Source organism: Lepisma saccharinum, chromosome 6 (assembly GCF_977018435.1).
Source record: "Lepisma saccharinum chromosome 6, izLepSacc3.1, whole genome shotgun sequence".
Taxonomy (NCBI): Eukaryota; Metazoa; Arthropoda; class Insecta; order Zygentoma; family Lepismatidae; genus Lepisma; species Lepisma saccharinum.
In genome coordinates this window covers 21,092,584-21,115,366 of record NC_139234.1, presented here as the reverse complement: position 1 = coordinate 21,115,366, position 22,783 = coordinate 21,092,584, and the positions used below count along the sequence as shown (strand labels likewise).

The 22,783-nt window shown below is 35.5% G+C and overlaps 1 protein-coding gene across 1 annotated transcript in view; it reads right to left on the bottom strand.

Annotated features, from left to right (window-relative positions):
* Positions 1-22,783, bottom strand: part of LOC145989266 (uncharacterized) — a 47,041-nt gene that overhangs the window by 8,195 nt on the left and 16,063 nt on the right. Inside the window, exons 5-9 of the mRNA XM_083124591.1 lie at positions 22,279-22,524; positions 20,887-20,973; positions 15,009-15,187; positions 10,344-10,401; positions 11-274 (exon numbers count right to left, since the gene is read on the bottom strand). Coding sequence (XP_082980717.1) covers positions 11-274; positions 10,344-10,401; positions 15,009-15,187; positions 20,887-20,973; positions 22,279-22,524 — 834 coding nt within the window. The remainder of the gene's footprint in view (positions 1-10; positions 275-10,343; positions 10,402-15,008; positions 15,188-20,886; positions 20,974-22,278; positions 22,525-22,783) is intronic.

Sequence of the window (22,783 nt, the reverse complement as noted above, 5' to 3'; positions counted from 1 at the left end):
CATTACTTACATATCTGGTAGTGCTATGGAGTTAGTCCAACTGGTATAAGCTTCACACACATTAATTTCTGGAGAAGATTGACTTCCTGGATACATCATTGCAGCATTGTACCATGTAGTGTTCAGTAGTATATACTGAGGATCGATCTGAACTTCACCATACCACCTGTCACTGAACTTATTATTTACTGAGAAATTAATAGTTGAGTTTACGCCTGTTGAATCGACCTTATTGTATGGTTTTTTCCAGTAAATCATTTTGTATTTTTCATCCCTGCAAGTAAAAACAGTGAAGGTAATAAATACATTATAAGAAGTATTTATTTTTCTCCTAGTATTATATATATATAAGTGTCAAATTTTTTCTTTTGTTTTTCATTTTTTTTATTATCAACACTCATAGATATCATACATTCTGCAATGGAAGACAAAAACTTCTAGAAGATGTTGTACTAATATCTTCTCTATCTCATTTTAAGATGCTTGTTTTTATTATTTCCATACATGTTTGGTTTTGTGTGAAAAATTTCTGATAATATTATCTTTTCAATCATTATACAATTTTTTTACCTTCATTAAACATATACATGTAGAAATTGCTGTAACAAATGTTAACCAAATTATAAATGCCATTAAAATATTAAAATAAACCAAGTGTCTAAATCAGTGACATGCAGTGGCATTTAGACTAGGGTACGCAAGACGAAAAAGTAAATTGCTTAGTGAAGAATAAAATATAAAGTATAAAATACTATTGGTTGTATCAGATACATTCAAATAATATTTTTACTTGTATGTACACATTGCTTGCATTGTAGAATTATTTATCTTGTAGTCTACGATTATTACAAGCATAAAAAACACAGTTTTTCATTGTAACATTGTAGGAGAACACACACTCCCTTTATCAGACATTTATTTTTAGTTTGATTAAAGATACAGTTATAACAATGGTTAAAAATTCTTAAACAAAAAAGAATCAGTTATACAATGGATGTTGTCAATGTTACCTTGTTGTAATATAGCATCTTAACTGTGAAAACAAGCAGTCTGTTTAATTTTTATTTCAGATAAAAAATTTTGATCACATTATTTTTTATTTAAAAATTATTAATCCCAAATATCATCAGGCAATTCAAAATCATCATTTCTTTCACAGAGTTTCTTGATGTTTTGATAATAAGGAAAAAAAGAAGAAAACCTTTTTAATATAGCAAAAGAAAATGGCTTTCACACTAACAGAATAAACCAAATCAAAAAATAAATCACAAGAAAACTAAAGGAAAAGAGAAATACAGATAATGATGAGAAATCTGTTGAAAAGAAATTTGTTTGCATTCCATTCCACAACAGATGCACCATGCAAACCATTATTTCAAGAATTGCAGATATTGCCAGTTCCATGCATATACTTATACGAAATCCTAACAGGCATGAAAATTTGTCAAAATACACACACAGCAAATAAGGACTACCACACCTACAACACCAGGGGAAAGAATGACTTACATATAGAATTACACAATACCACATTCTACCACAACAGGGTAACATATAATGGTATACATTTATTTAACATGCTACCAAATGCATTCAAAAAATAGCCAGCAGGCACGTATCCAGCAATTCCTTTGGGGGGGAGGCTGAACACAGTCTTCTTTCTAAAGGATATAAATAGAACCTCACAATTGTATGTTTAAGGCCAGTGGCGACGATTGGGTTCCAAAACGGGATGGGGGAGGGGGGTGCACGGAAAGTTTACATTTTCTTGGTAGGCAAGGCTTAGCATTAAAAGGCCATAGTGTGCAGGCAAAAAATGAGGAGCAACTATCCCATGAATCGTCGCCACTGTTTGAGGCTGTCATTTTAATCAGAACATAAAATCGGAATTCTTTACCACTCGACTCCTCTGTTTCTATTCATTAACATTGTGTGCCGGAACCATCTCAGTATGTTTATTTGTCCATTTCTTCTCATCAGGCATCAAAACATCTATGATGTCTGAGTCTTTTTACAAAGCTGTTACACATGCACTCGGCAATGTGAGATTCAAACTGTGGGATGCGAACTGTTTGCAGCTCAGCTCTTATAAAAGCCGAAACCCACCAAATTGTACATATTCAGGCCTAAGCACTCGCAAGTGTTCAAAATTGTCTGTCACAGCTTCCGCAGTCTTGTCATTATATTTCGGCAAGAGACAAAAGAAGTCTTCTAGAATACAGCTGGATCGTAAAACAATTCATGCACATTGAAAACCCTTCCGTTAGCAACACTTCTAATGTTTCGTCTCACAATATGATCAAATGCTTACTCAGTTATCTCCAGTGACATGCCCAAGGAACAGTTGGTGGGGTCATAACCCCATTTGACCAAGTATTCCTTAAAAAAAGATCATCAAAGACTGGAAAAGGACTGACCACCAAAAATAGTATGTGTAACCCCTCTCTCTTTCGAAAATCCTGGGCACACCACTCTTTATCTCAGACACATTTTTTAAAATCAATTAACCAGAAGTTATTATCATTTCGTATTGGAGACTGATGTAAGATGTATTCTTCCTGCAGGTTTAGATATTAACCTTTAGGGTTCTGTTGCCTGCCTTCGCAAAGCCCTAATTTTCCATCCTTGTGACTTGGGATCTTCAAGAACTAGGAAGATTTCAAGACAGAAGGGGCACGCGATACATGTCGTTTGAAATGAGTCAACCAACCTAACTTTATCTAGTGTAAACAGAAAAAAATTCTGGGGGGGGGGCTTGAACCCCTTAATCCCCACTTTGGGTATGTGCTATTTACAATAACGGGGTTATAGAACATTCTCCATTTTGCCTCCATAATTATTTATCTCCTTAAATTATCTTCACATTATTCAAGAAGCCAAAAACTTAATTTTATCTAGTGTAAACAGGAAAAAATTCTGGTGGGTGGGGAGGGTTCGACCCACCTGATCCCCACCTTTAATACATGCTATTAACAATAATATGGTTATAGAACATTCTCCGTCTTGTTTCGATAATTAATTCTCTCAAATTATCAACACATTATTCAAGAAGCCAAAAAGCTAATTTTTATCTAGCGTAAACAGAAAAATTTCCTGTGTGTGGGGGGGGGGGCTCGACCCCTATGATCCCCACCTTGGATACATGCTATTAACAATAACAGGCTCATAGAGCATTCTCCGTCTTGCCTCGATAATTATCTCTTTCCTTAAATCATCGTCACATTATTCAAGAAGCCAAAAATCTAATTATATCTAGTGTGAACTGAAAAATTTTCGGGGGGGGGGGGATACCTTATCTTGGATACGTGCTTTTATCAATAACAGGGTTACAGAACATTCTCCGTCTTGCTGCGATAATTCTTTCTCTGCTTAAATTATCGTTACATTATTTTATTTCACACCACAAGAAACTAAAAACCTCATTTTATCTAGTGTAAACCTAAAACTTTGGGGGGATATGTGCCTAATTGCCAGTATACAAGTTACATCTAAAACGATTCTTAAGGGAACATTGTTTTTACACAGTACAAGAGTACATTGACACCATAAGTGGCAGGAATAACAACAATAATGTAACAAAATAAAACTGCCCTATCATTAGCTTTTTTTCTCCTTTGTAACTGTTTGCTGTTTGATTCCATTTATCTAGATTTAAGTATAAGTGACTATTTAATACTCAATATGTGTTTGTGTCACATAATGTCATAGCAGATGAAGCGAACATTGAATATAGAAAACAAATTTTTAGCCAATTTGTCTCAAGAAAATAACATTGAGCATGCATTTATTCTCTTTTATTTATATTATATCTTGTATCTCATGCTATCTATTGTATTTTATATTATATTATGCCTGTAATTTTATAGATTTATACTAATTGTACATGTACAATGTGACAATTTCAAACTTTTGAAAAGTTGAATGGATGCTAATAAATCAATCAATCAATCAAAAAAATTTAGAAGATTTAATTTCAAAATTGTTTTTAGATCACCAAGAAGTTTGGAATGTACATTACAATCAATACAAAATGAAAAAACCTCTACCAGATGTGGAAACCACAGGAATATATAATATAAGTTGTTCATGTTCAAAGGATTATGTAGGACAAACAGCAAGGAAAATGGCAATAAGATGGCACAGACACAATTTGGACATTATAAATTTAAACCCAAGAACAGGTTTGTCATCTCACATCATCGAAGAGAAGCATTTGATTAAAAGAGAATGGTTTTAAAAAGAGTGACGGGAAACATAGATTTGAATGTCTGGGAAGCTTTGTTCATTGAAGAAGAACACTGGAATAAATTAAATAATGAAAATGGTAACATAGACCCACTATGGAGATCAGAGGCGCAACCACAAATTTTTGTCTGGGGCTGGGCAAGTACCAGGATAAATGTACCAATAATAATAATAATTATTATTATTATTTTAATAATAATGTTACTAATAATGTTATTATAACATTATTATTATTATTGATTTGCTTTATTTTACTTTGCTTTTTGTGCCACTTTTGGCTAATTTGCGAAGATGGGGTAGAGTGATGGCCATAGCATGATGGAAATGATGAATGGATACTCGCAAACATCCATGCCCAAGCTGGGATTCAAACCCAGGACCAACATTTTATTACTATTAGTAGTGGTAGTATCAAAGATGTTATTATCCTCATGAATTACGCAAAAAGGGGGTAGAAATTTGTGCTAAAGCATTTGTGTTCGAACAAATGATTTGAATTAGTTTATAAAATGTTCAATTTCACATTAATAATGGAAAACAAGCACATAAACTAGTTTTTAAAGACAAAAATTGCTTGATAAATGCATTCCAAGTATAATTCTTTCCTACATTAACGTAACTTTCATGCACGATATATATATTTCACATTATATGCAACGTGGAGTGACGTGGACACAAAATTGTGTACGTATTCAAAGTTTCTTAAATAAATAGTATATACAAAAAAAAGTAAAGTGCTCCCCTGTGCATAGCACCACGCCATGAAGGTAATAGGGGGTGTGGGGGTAACACCCCACACTTTCTTGATCCGGTCGTGACTGGGGGTGATGTGATCAGCATCATGCCCCTGACTGCCTTTACCCCCCAGGTTTTTCCCCAGGTACCCATAGTATATACAGCATCTATTATTTAAATACATTACACAACCAATTCACAATAAACCAACAGCAATAATTACGTAAATTGTCTCTCAAATGTGCACGCTCTCTTTCCTCAAAACAATTGTTCATGCACTTAAAAGAAAATCAATGAAGACAAGTGAAATTTTTTGAATCCAATTTTTTTTCAGGCTGAAATCAATATTAATTGAATAGGGAGCAATTAATTTCATGGAACGCCATGGCATTATACCATTTACAACTTTTGTGCCTCTCCAATGGTGTAGTGGTAACTTCGTCGCCTTGTGATCAAGGGGTTCCGGGTTCGATACCCGGTGGAGGCGCATAGTGATTTGGATCCCACTTTCAACCATAGGCCCAGTCCCAATTAGCCTTACTGTGCATAAAGTATACTTACAAAAAACACAAATCAATCAATCAATTTTACAACTTTCTTTAATTTAGATCGCACCCGGGGCCGACTCCCGCCGTTACCTAGCTATGGTTCTGAGCATCGTGATAAGACTAAGAAAAGCAGGTATTACGAGCAAAGTGAGCAAGAAAAATTTACGAAAAGTATTTTTATTTGCATAAAATTTGAACTTGTGGGTGTTAATTGCCCCTTGCAGGTACACTTGGCCGTCAATGTTTGCCCCCCTTGCCCCCCTAGAACTCATTTCCGACCAAGGTTGGGGGAGCAATGCCCCCCCCCCCCCTGTGGTTGCACCACTGATGGAGATTTCTTTTTCACAAGTGGAGTAAGCCACCATCTTTAAAATTTAATGTAACAGAAAACATCAAGAAACTCTGTGAAAGCAATGATGATTTTGAATTGCCTGATGATATTTGGGATTCCCAATTTTTAAATAAAAAATAATGTGATCAAAAATTTTTATCTGAAATAAAAATTAAACAGACTGCTTGTTTTCACAGTTAAGATGCTATATTACAACAATGGAACATTGACAACATCCATTGTATAACTGATTCTTTTTTGTTTTAAAAAAAAAATTACCATTGTTACTGTATAACTGTATCTTTAATCAAACTAAAAATAAATGTGTGATGAAGGGAGCGTGTGTTCTCCTGAAACGTCACAATGAAAAACTGTGTTTTTTAAGCTTGTAATCAGTGGCACAGGAACGTGGGAGTACAGAGGTACCTTGTACCCCTCAAATTTTTGAAGGGTGTACTGTACCCCCTAAATCCGTAAATCCAGTTGTACCCCCTGTGCCCTCCTTAGATAAATTAACAGACGCAAGGCAGTACTGTTAAAAGAACCAATTTTCAATTCGCTCAATAAAAAAAGTGTATATTGTCTATGACTTATAAGCATTATCTTCAGAAATTCAAAGCATTGTAAACTTATTCTACTGCATTGTGTTTGCTACTAGTTAGTTCATTGACCTGTGTTCTTGGATACTTCTTTAAGGGGATGAAAATTGTTTAAAATGTGTGTGGAACGATGAAATCAGATAATATTTACTCTCAGGAAATCACGCTCCAGACGAATTCTCTTTTGCGTAAGGGGGGTACACTTTTCTAAAGAAGTGGTCACATCGATTCGAAGATAAGATACAAATGTTCATCAGAAGAGTATATGACTGATCCCATTTTCTTTTGAATATTTCAAATGGAATTTTCCAAAATGAATACTTACTCAAACGAGACGAGACACGACAGACCAACTGGGGGGGGGGGGGTTACAATGTACTCCTATACCTCACCCATAATTTCCATAACTTTGTTAGAGGGTGTTCGGAAAACTATACTTAAACCTATATATTAAGAGATTTTTTTAAAAAATAAAGACTGGTACTAAGACTACTTCCTCTCATATTTTGAGACGAGACTGAAATAAATCTCTGCAAAATCAAAGGGAGACGATACTTGATGTCCGAGACGATCTCGTTCGAAACTCTGGTATCACATTTGAAGAAATTGCTTAAAATAAATTTAAACTACTATGTGTCTTATCCAGACATACCAAGCATATACCTACCTTATTGATATTTCAAATACGTCGTATATTTTGTTTATTGTAATTGCAAAGTTAATCCATTAGTGACAATTGCGAACCTGTGCTGCCTGATTTCATCTTTCAGGATAAAATTCCATATTTCGACAGCTCGTGGCATCGAAATAAGATGTAAACAGAAAATCGTTATTAAGAAAAGTTTTTGCTTTAATGACACATGGTACGTTGTGAAACTTTGAGTGGTGACACAATGTACATATTGCTTATACAGGGTGGCGCGGAGCGAACTGACACATTTGAAAGTTGAATTTATTACGCATGCGCGATAGTTTGAAGTGGATTGCAGGGGAGATGAGAAGAGGATAGGATGCCATTTCATAAGGACACAGCAACAGTCATGATGGACCGTTCGAGCGTTGAACATCGCATTTTCTGTGTTCGTAGTTATTACGAAAGGAAGTCAGTGGTGCAGTGATTGTTCAGAAAACAATTTATTGTTAGCCGACATGGTAACGTACCGTCTCGGAATACCATATTGGCTTGGGTGAAGAAATTTGAAGAAACTGGCAGTGTATTGGATGTGAAACATGGAGCTCCAACAACAGTGCGTACACCCGAGAACTTGCAGAGAGTGAGGGAAGCATTTGAACGTAGTCCACAACGCTCAGCACGGCAGCAGTCTCGGATTTTTAGGCGTGAGTAGGAAAAGTTTATCTTTAATGCTAAAAGATATCAAATTTCACCCATACAAACTGCAGGTTGTTAAAAAACTTTACGACACAGACAAGGAAGCAAGAGTTACATGCTGCACTACCATGATTAATTTGCTAAGGGAGAACCCTGACACCATCAATAATTTGCTAATGACTGACGAAGCACATTTTCACCTTTCGAGCTATGTAAACAAACAGAACATGCGCTACTGGTCACTAGTAAACCCGAAAGAACTGCATGAAATGCCATTGCTCTCTCCCGAAGTGACAGTTTGATGTGGAATTGGTGTGTTCGGGATTGTTGGGCCGTATTTCTTTGAAAATGACAATGGAGAAGCAGTGATGTTAATTCGGAACGTTATATGGCAATGTTGGAACGCTTTGTGGAACCCGAGTTGCGACATCTAGGTATTGATCCCAAAACACTTTATTTCCAGCAGGATGGAGCAACAGCCCACACCGCAAGAATGAGTATGGAACTCGTTCCATGGTTGTTCCGAAGTGTTATCTCTCGAAGGGGAGAGATTGCATGGCCAGCTCGGTCACCCGATTTTACTGTCCCTGACTTTTTCCTCTGGGGATTCTTGAAAGACCATGTGTTCAGAAGGCATATCACGACTCTTCAACAACTGAAAGAAGCCATTGTTGAGGAAGTAACGGCTATTGATGAGGAACTACGGAGACATGTGTACAATAATTTTCAGAGATGTCTGCAACAATGCATTGATGCCCGAAGGAGGCCACCTGTCTGATGTAATTTTCAAAAAAAGAACTTGTAAGTTGTTAGTAATAAAATTGCATACTTCAATGTACAATTACATATGGTTTTCCTTATTCTCCTTCTTTTTTTTTCATCATCAGCATATCAAATGTGTCAGTCGGCTCCGCGCCACCCTGTACTAAACATTTCGTTGGTCAGACGAGAATCTCGCCTTGTAATTAAGGGGGTCCCACATGCACAGTACTTTGGGTTCTACTTTAAACTGTAGAGCCAGTCCCGATTAGCCTACATGAAGTAAATATAGAATAAGCTTTAATAACTTCTGAGTGGAAACCGAAGCAAAAACAAACACAAACAAGAACGAGAAGGACCTCACCACACAGGAGACGAGATGAGGCTGTGACAATTCTCGACTCGTTGCATCACGATATCATTCCTAGGTGAAATGAAATGTTTCCTAGACATTAAAACGGTGCAATTTGTAATTTTATCAAAGGGGGGGACTTATTTTTACCTATGTATTAGGTATACTTAGAATTGGACATTAATATTATTGCTTAAAATCTAATTTTTATATCGAATGCAACACAAAAAAAACGCCATTTTAAGTTATACCCTAAAATCAAATTGTAAGAAAATTGCATTAGTCCGATGAATGCATGAGATAAATGAGACTCACTGCAGGTTCTATGGCTTTCCAGATGGCTTGTCAAGGGCACTGTGATACTTAGACTTGATCCAATTTCTTGCAAATTTTTCTGCATGAAAGCAATGTATTGGAGGTCTAAGGAAAGGAGAAGTAGGAACTTCTAAATTATTTCTCTAATCTTCGCATTGAGCTGTAGGATTCACAAGGTCTTTGAGTGAGGTGGGAATGTTTGATTGAGTGATTTGGTTTATTTTACTTTGCATTTCTGCCACTTTTTGTTAATCGTGAATATGAGGATTAGTGATCATGTGATGAAATTGATGGACACTCACAAATAACACCCATGCCCAGGCCGGGATTCGAACCCAACCCGGGACCTCTGGCATCATAGAGTGCTATGCTTACCGTTCAGCTCGGGCCATCAGGAAGCATGCTCCACACTCCCGCTCCCCTCCTTGCTGGAGTACAGTTCACAGGAGTCACGGGTCTGCGCAGGTTGTTTTTTTTGCTGGTGGTTCCACTATACGATCTGGGCAGTTTTAAATTGTTCAGGTATTTGGAGCATCGGTATCAGTGAGAAGCAACAAATGCATCATTATTGACATCAGTTCAATGTGGCAGCAGCACATCATTACCATGAACATAAAAAAAATTGAAAGCTGTGGCATAGAAGAAGAAAGAATGATTGATTGATTGAGTTTATTTTACTTCGCGTTTTGTGCCATTTGGCTAATTTGCGAAGATGGGGACGAGTGATGAAATGATGAAATTGATGAATGGATATTCACAAACAACCATACCCGAGCAGGATTCGAACCCGGGACCCTTAGCATCGCAGCAAGATGTGCTAACCACTCGGCCACAGAGTCCGGCTGAAGAAGAAGATAGAATGAGAGGCTTGACCTCAACGATGAGCTGTAGGTCCAGTCCCGATTAGCCTTACTGTGCATAAAGTGGACTTAAAACACCAACTCAATCAATCCAACTCAACGATGAGCTCACCAAGGATGGAACATTCAAAGGAAGAGGATGATGATGCTTTGTTACAAAATACTAATCATATTGTAGTATAGCTACACAGACTAGATAATTTCCTTATTACAAACATGATAGTTAATATCTTATCAATAGTTATAGCATGCAGAAGAACAATACTTACGGATGAAGTAATATTTCCAGTATTTCCCTCTCTTTATTTGCAAAATAAAGGCGGAGAGCTGCAAAATAAAGTTGAAGTTGAATAGTTTGAAAACAAGAATGCAAATGAGAGAGTGAATTTTTTATGGTCTTAGGTGCTGTAGATATAATGAGAAGGGAATTTTAAATTATTCTCTTCAGGTGGAAGTCATTGGCTATCAGAGGAGACCTTGGGTACACAATTACTTTTCAAAATTACACAGTACAAAGTAAGGATAATTAATTGTATGTGTGAATATAAACACATTCACACACATGTGAACATCGTTGCAAACATATTTATTAATATGAGTAGTAATTTTTCACTAAGTTATTCAGTAACGTGAACAACAATAGTAGTACAGTAGTATACTATAGTCACCACTACACTGATTCCCAGCAACTCCTCAGTCAAGTCATGGATATTTTTAAGCAGCACAATAATTATGAACAAATTTTGCGAGACCTACAAAATATATCAACTTGTTTTGTTCGAAATATCCTTTCCATATCCACAGGTACACTCAAGCAAGCATGTTTCTAGAACTATATTTTGTGAAACATGTAATGATAATAATAATTACGCAAATAAGATTAATATGTCTAATAATAATGAAATGAGTGATAATAATAATGATTAATACATGAACAGATAAAAATATGATGTATGAATAGATATATAACAGCACATATTCATTATCTAGCTTGTGTCTAGTTAAGATCACTAAAATTTGTATAAAAACAGTTGTTCTACCAAAGAAACCAATATAAAATAATTAGTGGATTAAGTATTCAATAATAATAATAATAATAAATTCTTTATTTCCATAGACCCATATCCACGGGTGTGGAAAACATCATGCAATAGTAAATATTACAAATGGAGTAGGATTGCAATGAAGAGAACAAAATGCAGACGCAAAAATACAAATAAATCATATGGGTTAAACATAAACGTGGCCGCGGTGGCTCAGTCGGTAACGCGTCTGACTACCATGCTAAAGGTCCCAGGTTCGATCCCCGGCCGGTTCAAATATGGGAACTTTTCTAACGATGGAAGCGGCCCCGGCGCACACCCAGCGTCGAATAACATGGGTACCTTGGGGAAACCCTGGGGGGTAAAGGCGGTCAGGGGCGTGATGCTAATCACATCACCCCCACTCACGACTGGATCAAGAAAGTGTGGGGTGTTACCCCCACACCCCCTATATGCCTTCATGGCATGGTGCTATGCACAGGGGAGCACTTTACCTTTTATAAACAGTTATAAGTGTCACATACTAAACTTGTAAAAGAGAAAATCCAAATATAGGAGACATACAATATCAAAAGAATTTAAATGCTTCAATTTACTAATCCAGTTTAACTATTGAAATTCATTGAGATTATATAGAGGTATATCTGTTAAATACTGTTTAATTGCTTTCAGTTTCTTGTGAGTTTCTGTAATTTGTTTGATGTGTGTGGGAAGTTTGTTATGGTATTTTATTCCTGCAACATGAGGTGATTTGTCTGAGAGAACAAGTCTGTGTGCTTGCATGTGGAAGTTCTCTTTTTGACGTGTGTTGTGCTGATGGACGGTCGAATTCTTATCTAATTTACGGTGTTTTAGTACATATTCAATTACTTTGTAAACATATAGGGAATATATGGTCATAATTTTATTTTCTCTAAATAATTCTCTACATGAGTTTCTAATTGGTATTTTGAACATATACCGTATTGCTCTTTTCTGTAGAGTAAGCAATCTTTGAGTGTATTCCTGAACAGCTCCTCCCCATGCTATTATGCAATATTCTAGGTATGGATATACAAGTCCATAGTATAGATTTGTGTTTATTTCAGACACATGATATTGTGTTAGGAGTTTCAGGAGATATAAGTTTTCCATACTTTTTTGCATACATGATCAATATGATATGTCCATCTTAATTTGTCATCAATAACTAAACCTAAAAATTTAACTGGATTTTCATAATTGATTTGATTATCATCTATTTGTAAGTTTATATTGTCAAAATTGGGTTTATTTCCAGGATTGAAAGCCATTTACATTGTTTTTTGATAGTTTACATTCAAGTTATATGAATTTAAGTGCTGAGTTATTATATTTACTGATATGTAGGTTTGTCTTTCTAATTGTTCTTGTGTATTTGCACTGCAATACCAGAAGGGTTGTTAGGTCCAGCTGATGACAAGTAAAGTTATTATTTTTATGTATATTAGTAGTATTGGTATACATAAACTTTTCAGCAAACAATAAAAGACAGTACTTGTCCAATTATGCTACTGAAAACACTAGTAGTACATCTATTGCAAACATTATTCAAAATTCAAAACACCCATTGATTTACTGTAAAACCATAGAAAACAGTAGACACAGTTGGACTACAAAAAACAGTAGAAAGCATTAGCAGTACAGTTTATTAACTGATAACAGTTTCAAAACGAAAACACCTATTGATTTACTGAAAGCAAAATTTTCAGCAGGGTAATGAAATATGCCCATGACATATTGCTGAAATAATAGAGTTGGCTCTGCCAGGGTTTCGTTATCCCTTCCTAAACATAAAGTGTATGGTTGAGTAGTTACAAAAATCAGAATTGCATTTGAAATGAGTTTATGGCTTGTTCAGAGATTGGCAGTGCCACCAATCAGGGGTGCCCATCCCCCCTAAATTGTTCATCAAAATCCCTCTAAAAGAATTGTTCATCATAATGCCCCTCCCCTCACACACATGCAGTAATTGATTTTTGTTTGAATGTCGATAATTTGATTACATTTTTTTTTAAATTAAATTTTCGAAATACGTAAGTTTTAGACAACGAAAACTGACAGTATGTTATAATTATCTGGTCAGTCCTCAGTCGTAGCACAGGAACACACACAAGCGAAACAAATTGTGCCTGAAATCATCCAACACTAAAACTAAAGTAATTCAATCCTTTCATTATAGTTGAAATTAAAAGACTAGAAAAGAAAAAGCACAGCTCACTTTCATGTTTGCTAACATAAAACATGCAAAACTGATCAGGCTCACTGCCATTATTAGCGTACTGAATCAACCTTATTCTTAATAGATTGTCTGCTTGACTAACCTTTAATGTGAAAAGAATGCCCCCCTTCCCCTTTCAAACCGATGCTACAGGCATAAGAGGTGGTGTTTCATTTCAACCCAATTGGCACAATCACCCACAGGTAGGAAGACAAACAAATAACCACAGCTAAAAATCAATAACAAGTCAATCAAACGAAATGAATCCTAAATTTTTGTGTGAAAAAAATATAGAATTGGTAGCTAAACTATAAAATTTTGTCCCCCCCAAAAAAATTCCCATGATGTGCCTGCATCATGAATATCCCCTGTGGGCACCCCTGCCTCCAATATTTAGATCTTCACCAAAGTATACCAGTCAGCAGTTCATTCAAGACTGGCACGGGAGAAACTGTGCCTGGGTACATACAGATTAATACATAAAAACCTCTTGCAATGCAAGGTTAAGTTTTCTTATAGCATAGTGTGTCATGACCAAGTACTTTCTTTGTATCTACATTGGAAGATGCGTTTGTACCACAAATTAAGTTTCCAGTTTAATTTTTCATTATTGCACACACACCTGCACATTTATAACTTTATTTCTGGGCTGGCCAAGAAATTTTCTCAGCTGTCATGCCTGCTTAGCTGTCTCACATATAGTCCCAAGATCAGTACAGCTTGTATATTAGTAATAATACTTGGTAATTGGGATATTTATAACACAATAAGAACAGTACATTAGCATATAAGAAGTTTTAGAAAGAAATTGTAATGTTGTCGGAATAATATAGAAGTGGGTGAGAACTATTTTTTTTCAGGGTGGGTTCCACGAAAGAAATTTTCGAGGACTTATATTTTATCCAATTAATCAAACATAAGCATGCAAGGTTCATCCTATGATTGCTCTGCCCTACAAGGTGCTGACCCAGGGTAGACATCACCCTGATTTATAGTCCATGACTTTGGGGAGAGAACTAGTGTAATAACGCTCAAGTACCCCACTCTGTGTGTTGGGGGAGGGGTGTAACTAATCTTCATTCAACATTTATTCTCTACTAAATGTTAGTAACTTTTCATTGGATAAAAATAGTACATAAAAACAGTAAGCAATGTTTACAAATAAAAATAATAATATTATATCCCATGTGTAATCAATCCTACAGGGTGAAATTTAAGGTATTCAAATATTAATTAGCGTGGCTAGCTTGTTGTGGGCCTAGTGTTCAATAATGGCAACGGAAACAAACAAATGCTGCGGTAAGGCATACTTAATCAACTCACTTGCCGTTCCAATCATATATGATAGTAGTCATTACTCTGCTAGCAAGCACCATGCTGCAATATGCACCTGTAACCTGCTTTGTAAGCAACTGTAAGAATGATTACATTCTGAGTTTTTAGTGCTGTGTTCAACATTTCAATGATATCTTTATCTGCGAGAACATTATTATAATCTGAAATGACTGTGTGTTTGAAGACTCGTTGATGGTAAAATTGTTTAGTGCAAGAAATTTCACAAAAATTAACATATGTACTAGATTGCTTACAGTTTCAAGAACATCAGTACATGCTACTGGATAAATATACTCTAGTTAATAATAGATTCTTACTTTCAACATCATCCGGATTAGGAATATCATTTGCTTCCCCTGCTATGCTTGTATTAAAGTATGGTGCAGATACTGTTAGCCTAATTCTCTCCAACGATTCACCTCCAAGTACAGCATATCCTTTTAAATGATTGAAATCTTGTTTGCCCAATGTTTTATCAATTAATATGCAAGGTGTGCTACATTTGTAACAAATCAAAAAGAAAGAAAAGGTTTTTAGACAAAAACACAATTTGCAAAATGTCAATGTTCTTAACCTGTTCTTATAAATAAATAAAAAACATCAGAAAACAATGGGACAAAGTTACATTTTTTAACAGCACAGTATAGGAGGGGTGATTCAATTAAATCTAAAACCAAATTATTAGCCTGTAGTTTACGGTTATTACAAGCATAAGAAAACAGTTTTTCTTTGTGACGTTTCAGGAGAGCACACGCTCCTTTCATCAGACATTTATTTTCATTTTGACTAAAGATTCAGTTATAACAATAGTTAGTAATTTTTTAAACAAAAATAATCCGTTATATAATGGATGTTGTCAATGTTACATTGTTGTAATATAGCAACTTAACTGTGACAAAAGCAGTCTGTTTTATTTTTATTTCAGATTTTTTCAAAATTATGAATCCCAAATATCATCAGGTAATTCAAATTCATCATTGTTTTCACAAAGTTTCTTGATGTTTTCTGTTACATTAAATTTTAAAGATGGTGGCTTACTCCATTTGTGAAAAAGAAAACTACATACTGGATCTATGTTACCATTAACCGTAAACTACAGGAAAATAATTCTATAATGCAAGCAATGCGTACATACAAGAAAAACAAATTATTAGGATCTAAAATTATATGAATACAAATTCCAGGATTTGTTAGCTGAATTTTGAATCCAGGATTCATTGTACACATACACTTTTAATAGATACAGGTTTTTGGTTAGTAATCAGAAATATATTCTGTACAACATACACAATTAAATTTCTCTTAAACTACCAAATTAAAGAAGTTTTTTTTTTCTGAGATAAATATGTTGATTTTTTTAGTTTAAGTGTATTTTAAATATCTTTCTCATCTTTGTAACAAGACTTGGATTTTCCACATAGAGTACATACACTAATACAGTACTGTATACATACTTTTAAACCATTCCTGAGAGAAACCAACAGTTAAAATTAATATCACTAACTCCAGACCAATGCACTGCACCTGACTAAAACACATGTAAGTGCAGGCCCGTAGCTAGAATTGATCTCCAGGGGGGACTCACCGGTTATCAGGAGGGGCTTTGTAATGCAAGTCCCTTTTTCAAAAGTGTACATATCATACAAATACTACATTTTTCTATATCTTTTAAAATATCGGTTGAAGTGTTAATTGACTGCTACTGAAATCATCCCTTACTACACACTCCATACTACTTTTGATGATACAGATATTTATATCACACAAAAGAAAATGCGCAATATTCAATCATAGTGCCTACAGTACATTCAAACACCGGCCGAAGCAATGAAACTCCCCTTAGTTCCCAAAACTTGGGAGCTGTTGACCTTTGACGTAGATGTGGAAGTAATGTGGATGATGACGTCAAAGTCACAGATTTCTGTCTAACCGGGAGGCCACAACAGGGGCAGCGAAGGTACAGATAAAGCAGCTCTCCTGTGAAAGAACTTTCTAAAGTCTAGAGAAGAGAATCTTCCAAATACTTGCTGCTACTTAGACTTCTTCTTATAAATAACATGAATGTAATAGCTGCTTGTTCATTTTTGTGAATTTATCCTTCACCAAAGTTGTGAGCAAAATTATATCTGCTGTCTACATTTTCACTGCAGACAAATTATACAAAATTGTTTTATCTAATGCCAGGGGTGCTCAGCCCCCCCCCCCCCACCCAGGCTCCTGCCTGGCTACGGGCCTGTGTAAGTGTACCAATGGTTACTCAGTCTATACATGTGCACAAGACAGACACCTATAAAGAGAGACATGCAACATGTACAAATATGGGCATGCAAAGAAAGGAGTAAGTGCACCATTGCCTTCTGGGAAAATGAATATGTTAGTCTGAAATTATATATTACACACAAATAATTTCATTTTAGTCGCAGTAATATACATTAACTGGCAATTGCAAGTAAGACTCGTACATATTGTTGCAGGAACACATAACTTCAAAACAAGAATACCAATTTGTTTCTCATCAAGCAATCATTTACATTTCAACAAACGTCCTGCAAAATTTGAAGTCCAAATTTTGTGTTTCTTATTGTTTTATACTGTGATTGTTTTATTATTATTATTATTATTACACACAGGAAATATTCTTCAAACATTGGAAAATCTTTAAAATTTCATGCCCGCAAGCTGGATCTTCAGATTTAGGTAAAGATTGTGAAAATGGAAGTAAATGCTGGAAATGAAAAAAAGATGCCATGTGTAGAGCAAATATAACATTGGCAAAGAAAAGTGGTTCTCTCATCAGGTTTGTTGAAATGTGTGAGCGGTAGGGTGAGTGGGATGCACATACTGCACATATGTGATAAAAAATAAAAAATAAATTGTACATTACATTCACAATATTAAGAACAATGATAATAATGATACCTGTATAATATATCTGTAAATCTATACCTGCAACATCTGTGGTGATTTTTACCTGGGGGGGGGGGGGGACATCTACGGCCCTCAACCTTCGCATCAATAACCACCGCTCCTCCACCCACAACCTGGACTTCACTGTCGCCGTCCACACCAACCACCACAACATCCGTTTCAACAACTGCTTCCGGGTAGCGATCATCCATCTCCTACCCCAACCAGCCAACACCTCTGTTCGCAAACGATGGGAGAGGGCCTATATATCGACCATGAGTGCAACCACTCCACCTGGCTTGAACAAGGCCACCCAGTAATGCCCACCCCTCACCCACCGTCCCTCCCAACCCATCCCACACACTCACAGTTTTCGACGAGCCTGGTGACGAAACAGTGTTTTTTCGTTCTACACACCACTTCTTCTTCGATGGGGACCTGGAAACTCTGCAGGGCCCCAACTTCCCGTTCCGTCTCACACGGATGATGCTATTAAGCTAGCGAAAATTTTGAATATATATACACACACCCACACACATACATATACATATTATGCATATATATGTACTTTTTTTTGTTACATTGTTCTTTCTATGGTATTATTACATTTCTTTGTCTACTTGATATTTGTACCTAATCTAGTTTATAGTTCATTGATGTCATACAGAGCTCTGTCTGTGACGTATTTTTTGATTAGCTGCATTTTTTTCTTTAAGGGAGTGATATTTTTTAGCCAAGTGGGAAGGTTATTGTGGAATTGTATGCCTGCAGAATGGGGTGATCTGTCTGTCAGAGTTAATCTGTTAGTTTGGATATGGAAGTTTTGTCTTTGTCTTGTATTATATTATATTATGTCTTGCTTTATTCATGCCAGGTGGTAACACAAGCCTTCGGGCTTTGGGGTAGGAAACAATGAGCGAACTTGGGCAGATCTGTTATTGAGAGAATTCATACCAAAAGAGACTACCATATTTTACATACATCTGAAGATTTGGCTCGCAGCTTCATAAATTTAAATATTTCCAAAATCTGGTCTTTCCTCGCCTTCTCATTTTTTTTATATTAGCCCTTCTTGACCTCCTTCCCTTCATCCACTAGAGTTACCAGACGTCCTCTTTTTTCTGGACATGTCCGGCATTCTGGCAGAATTTGAAGAAAATCATGTCCTACATTTTGAGCATCACATAATTTCAATTAAGAAAATATGTGTTTTCTCTTGATTGTCCATGTTTACCTGCATGGTGGAGTGGCTAGCAGAGTGCACTATGATGCCAGAGGTCCTGGGTTCAAATCCCAGCCTTGTCATGGGTGTTCTTTGTGAGTGTCCCTTCAACAATATCATCATTCATCCTCATCTTCGCCATTAGCCAAAAGTGGCAGATTAGCGAAGTAAAATAAACAAAATCAATCAGTTTCTGTCGAGTAAAGAGAAGCCATGCAAGTTAGAAGCCTACGGACTGCTCTATCAAACTCAATAGTGATTTTTTTTAGTCAGACATTGTAAATACAATAGTTTTTCTTGTATGTACGCATTGCTTGCATTATATAATTATTTTCCTGTAGTTTACAGTTATTACAATAATAAGAAAACAGTTTTTATTTGTGACGTTTCAGGAGAACATACGCTCCTTTCATCAGACATTTATTTTCATTTTGACTAAAGATACAGTTATAACAATGGTTAATAATTTTTTAAACAAAAAGAATCCGTTATATAATGGATGTTGTCAATGTTACATTGTTGTAATATAGCAACTTAACTGTGAAAAGAAGCAGTCTGTTTTATTTTTATTTCAGACTTTTTTAAAAATTATGAATACCAGACATCAGGAGCGTGTGTTCTCCTGAAACGTCAGAAAGAAAAACTGTTTTCTTATGCTTGTAATAACCGTAAACTACAGGAAAATAATTGTAAATACAAGTGGGTTGCGCTAGAACAAAGACTGAAACTATAATCAACAACGTTTTGGGGCCATATTCTGTTGATATGACTGTTCAGTGTCTGAGTGGATTATCTTGATGGGGTTTGTACCGATGGAAGTGGAAGGTGTTTTCCATTCTTATTCAATACAGTATTTTGATTATAAAGCAGGGGCTATACAGAATAAAGTTTTTGAATTAAAAGCCACGCCAAATGTAACTTCTGGAACCATTTCAAGTTATGCCGAGGAAATTATTTATGTTATTTCAAGTTGTGTTAATTGCTGAGTATTTGTTTGCCATTCCAGGTCGTAATGCAAATGTTGAGTGTATTTTCATTAACATCAGCACTTTCAATATAATTCCAATGTGTTTCACTGTTAAGAGTTTTGTAAGTACGTATATTTTGAGTAAACTTTGAAATTTTGAGAAATGTTGGCTTCTCTGAGAAGTACAACTTAAAACACATGTAGTAAGAAGTGTATTGTTTATTATTGATTACATGTTTGCGAATTTTGTTTCAAAGAAATCATGGGTTGTTTTTTTTTGTAGTAACTGGAAATGTGTCAATTTTACATTATTCGTTAACATGTTCTAGCAATGTGTAGGTAGGTCATCCAGTCCCGATTAGCCTTTCTGTGCATATAGTGCACTCATTCATATTCATATCATACATTCATATTGTGAATATGAACTAAGAAGCAACTCAAACTTGAGTGTGAAACAGAACTGCAGTACATATAATGATAACTGTGTTGGATCACTCTTTATTCTCCAAACAATATAGACATTAATGTTGTTCACTTCCAAAGTAAATAATAGCAACCCATGCTGGAACAGCCCGTAAGGGCCAGTGCCTACCTACTGACTACCGGTTTCTCTCCCACATGCCTCAGCAGAATTGGGCAATTATCCAATCAGTTATGGGGTGCACTACGGTCAGCATGATGAAACCCCATTTATTGTTGGCTCGTAGCTCACAGGCTCATGACTCTCACGTGACAGCAGTGTTGCCACTACTTTGTTCCAGCCCTTGTACAATACATATATTATGTTTATATTATAATCTCATGTATTTTACTATGATATTGCTATAATAGACCATATTACTAAAATGAGTACACACCTTCAATCATTGAACTGTAGTAGCCTAAGGTCTCATTCATTGTATCAGCTCATTTATTTTGTATTTCATTGCATTGGTATATTGCAATGTGAACAAAAATTGACATGTCTGATATCACAGCATGTAAATACAAACATGTGATTCATGCATGAAATAAATCTAATCTATGAGTTTTTTTGTTGTAGGGCAAAGATGTTAATAAAATAAAACATAAGTTGTAAAGGTAAAAATGAAACACTTACATCGCTGCAATATTTTGCCAAGTCTCTGAATTGACCTTGGGGAATAGTAGTTGCTTATCAATTTGAATAAAATTCTCAATCCGATGGCTGAAAAAGAAAATGAATAAGTTTAATTTCATGCTTTCAATTTTCCTTAATATTTGTTATGTTTAAAGAAACAAGAGGAAAATTATTTTGTTTTAAGAATTCATCTCTCCCTCTCCCCGCCCCTCTCTACTTCATAAATAGCAATGAGTGAGGTGGACAGGTTCACTGTGACACTAGGCAAAATCCTGGTGTAGAGTACCTTTGACAATGTTATGAACAGTTCGATGATTGATGTCAAGGGGAGGGCTGCAAAATGAATGTCAGTCTAACACACAATTTCATTTCAATTTTCTTAATTAATTGTAATCTTCATGCAAAATATACTTATTATCATTGCAACAAGGTGAAAATTTCGAACTGAAGCAGTGTTTTGGGTGAAAATGTCTGGCTGACCCCGCATACAGATCCAGAGAATATCCAGTGGACGCCCTTGATTTAGAATTGCAACTAATGGGTGAAAAGGGGGTGAACCAAATGAACAAACAGAGAATAGGTTGGTATAGACACTAAATGACATGGAACAATAAAGGTAAGAGCATTGTTCTAATGAAGAACTGTGACGTTCTTCATCACATATTTAATCAAGGAAGGTTGGCGAAGATCAATCTCTCAGAGTCGTGATAGGAAAAGTTGCAGTAGATATATATATCTATATATATTTTTTTCTTTTTTACAAATTATAGGACTGGCACAATAGGCTATGTAGACATTTAGTCAAATAAGGTTTCTTATACTGAACGAGTTGTTGCAACATATCAATTGGTTGGACCCTTTTTCTTTGTCCACCTCAAACTTAGCCAGGTCTTTAGTCCTTCGGTTAGTTGTTGATAGTTCTGATAAACATTTCGTTAGTTACCCCAAATACATGGAAATGATTAAGGAAACAACTTCACATTGTCCCGACCCATTTTCAATTTCAAACCGAAAACTATATCCAGATCGGTTGATTTTCGTTAGTTCTCAGAATTTATTCGCCGAATAAATATACGAGGGAATTTGCAGTATCCCAATTTCATCAATTTCCAAAATTTATCAAATTTATTCACAAAATAAATGGGTGGGTAGAATGTCTGACCATTTTTATAATAGTTTTGTTATACGTTGCTTAAAACTTGAAGAAACTTCATATTTCTTTTAAAGAGTATAACATTGTAGATTAACGGCGATAAGATCCCTCTACTCTAAATTTCTAAACAAAAATATTAGGAGGGCAACTGTCCCTCTTGACCCTCCCCCCTTGCCCGCACCTATTGTGATCAAGATAGAAAGTTAACTCAAAAAAGTTGGACTCTTCATGTGACTTACAAGTCTGGTTCTTCATATTTTGTATCTTCGTTCAAAGCTCTGTATATAGTTACTCCTATTTCATTCTTGTGGATTGTATAAGCATTGAAAAAAGCCAAATTTCCGGGTAAGTATTCTATAGGAATAGTTACTGAGCCACTCCACGTGCCCTCTTCCTCGTTTATGGTTGCTGTGTATTCCACCTCAGGCAGTTTCTGGAGAGCATGTCTCTTGCCATGGTGAAACAAGATAAGGTAATATCCATGACTGAAAGGAAAGAATACATTTTAAAAATAAATCCTAATGAAATACATTATTTGGGAAGAGTAAAAGAAAAACATTAGTTCATAAAACAAAATAATGAACATTAATTAGGGCTGAACCGATGTCCTTATCGATGCAGATACTCTGACCGGTACCGATGCTTGAAAATTGTAACAATTAAAATGTGTTCAAAATATTGATTAATATTAGTGGGTGAATATTCCACTATAATTTTAAGCATAAATTTTCCATAGTTTTGCTT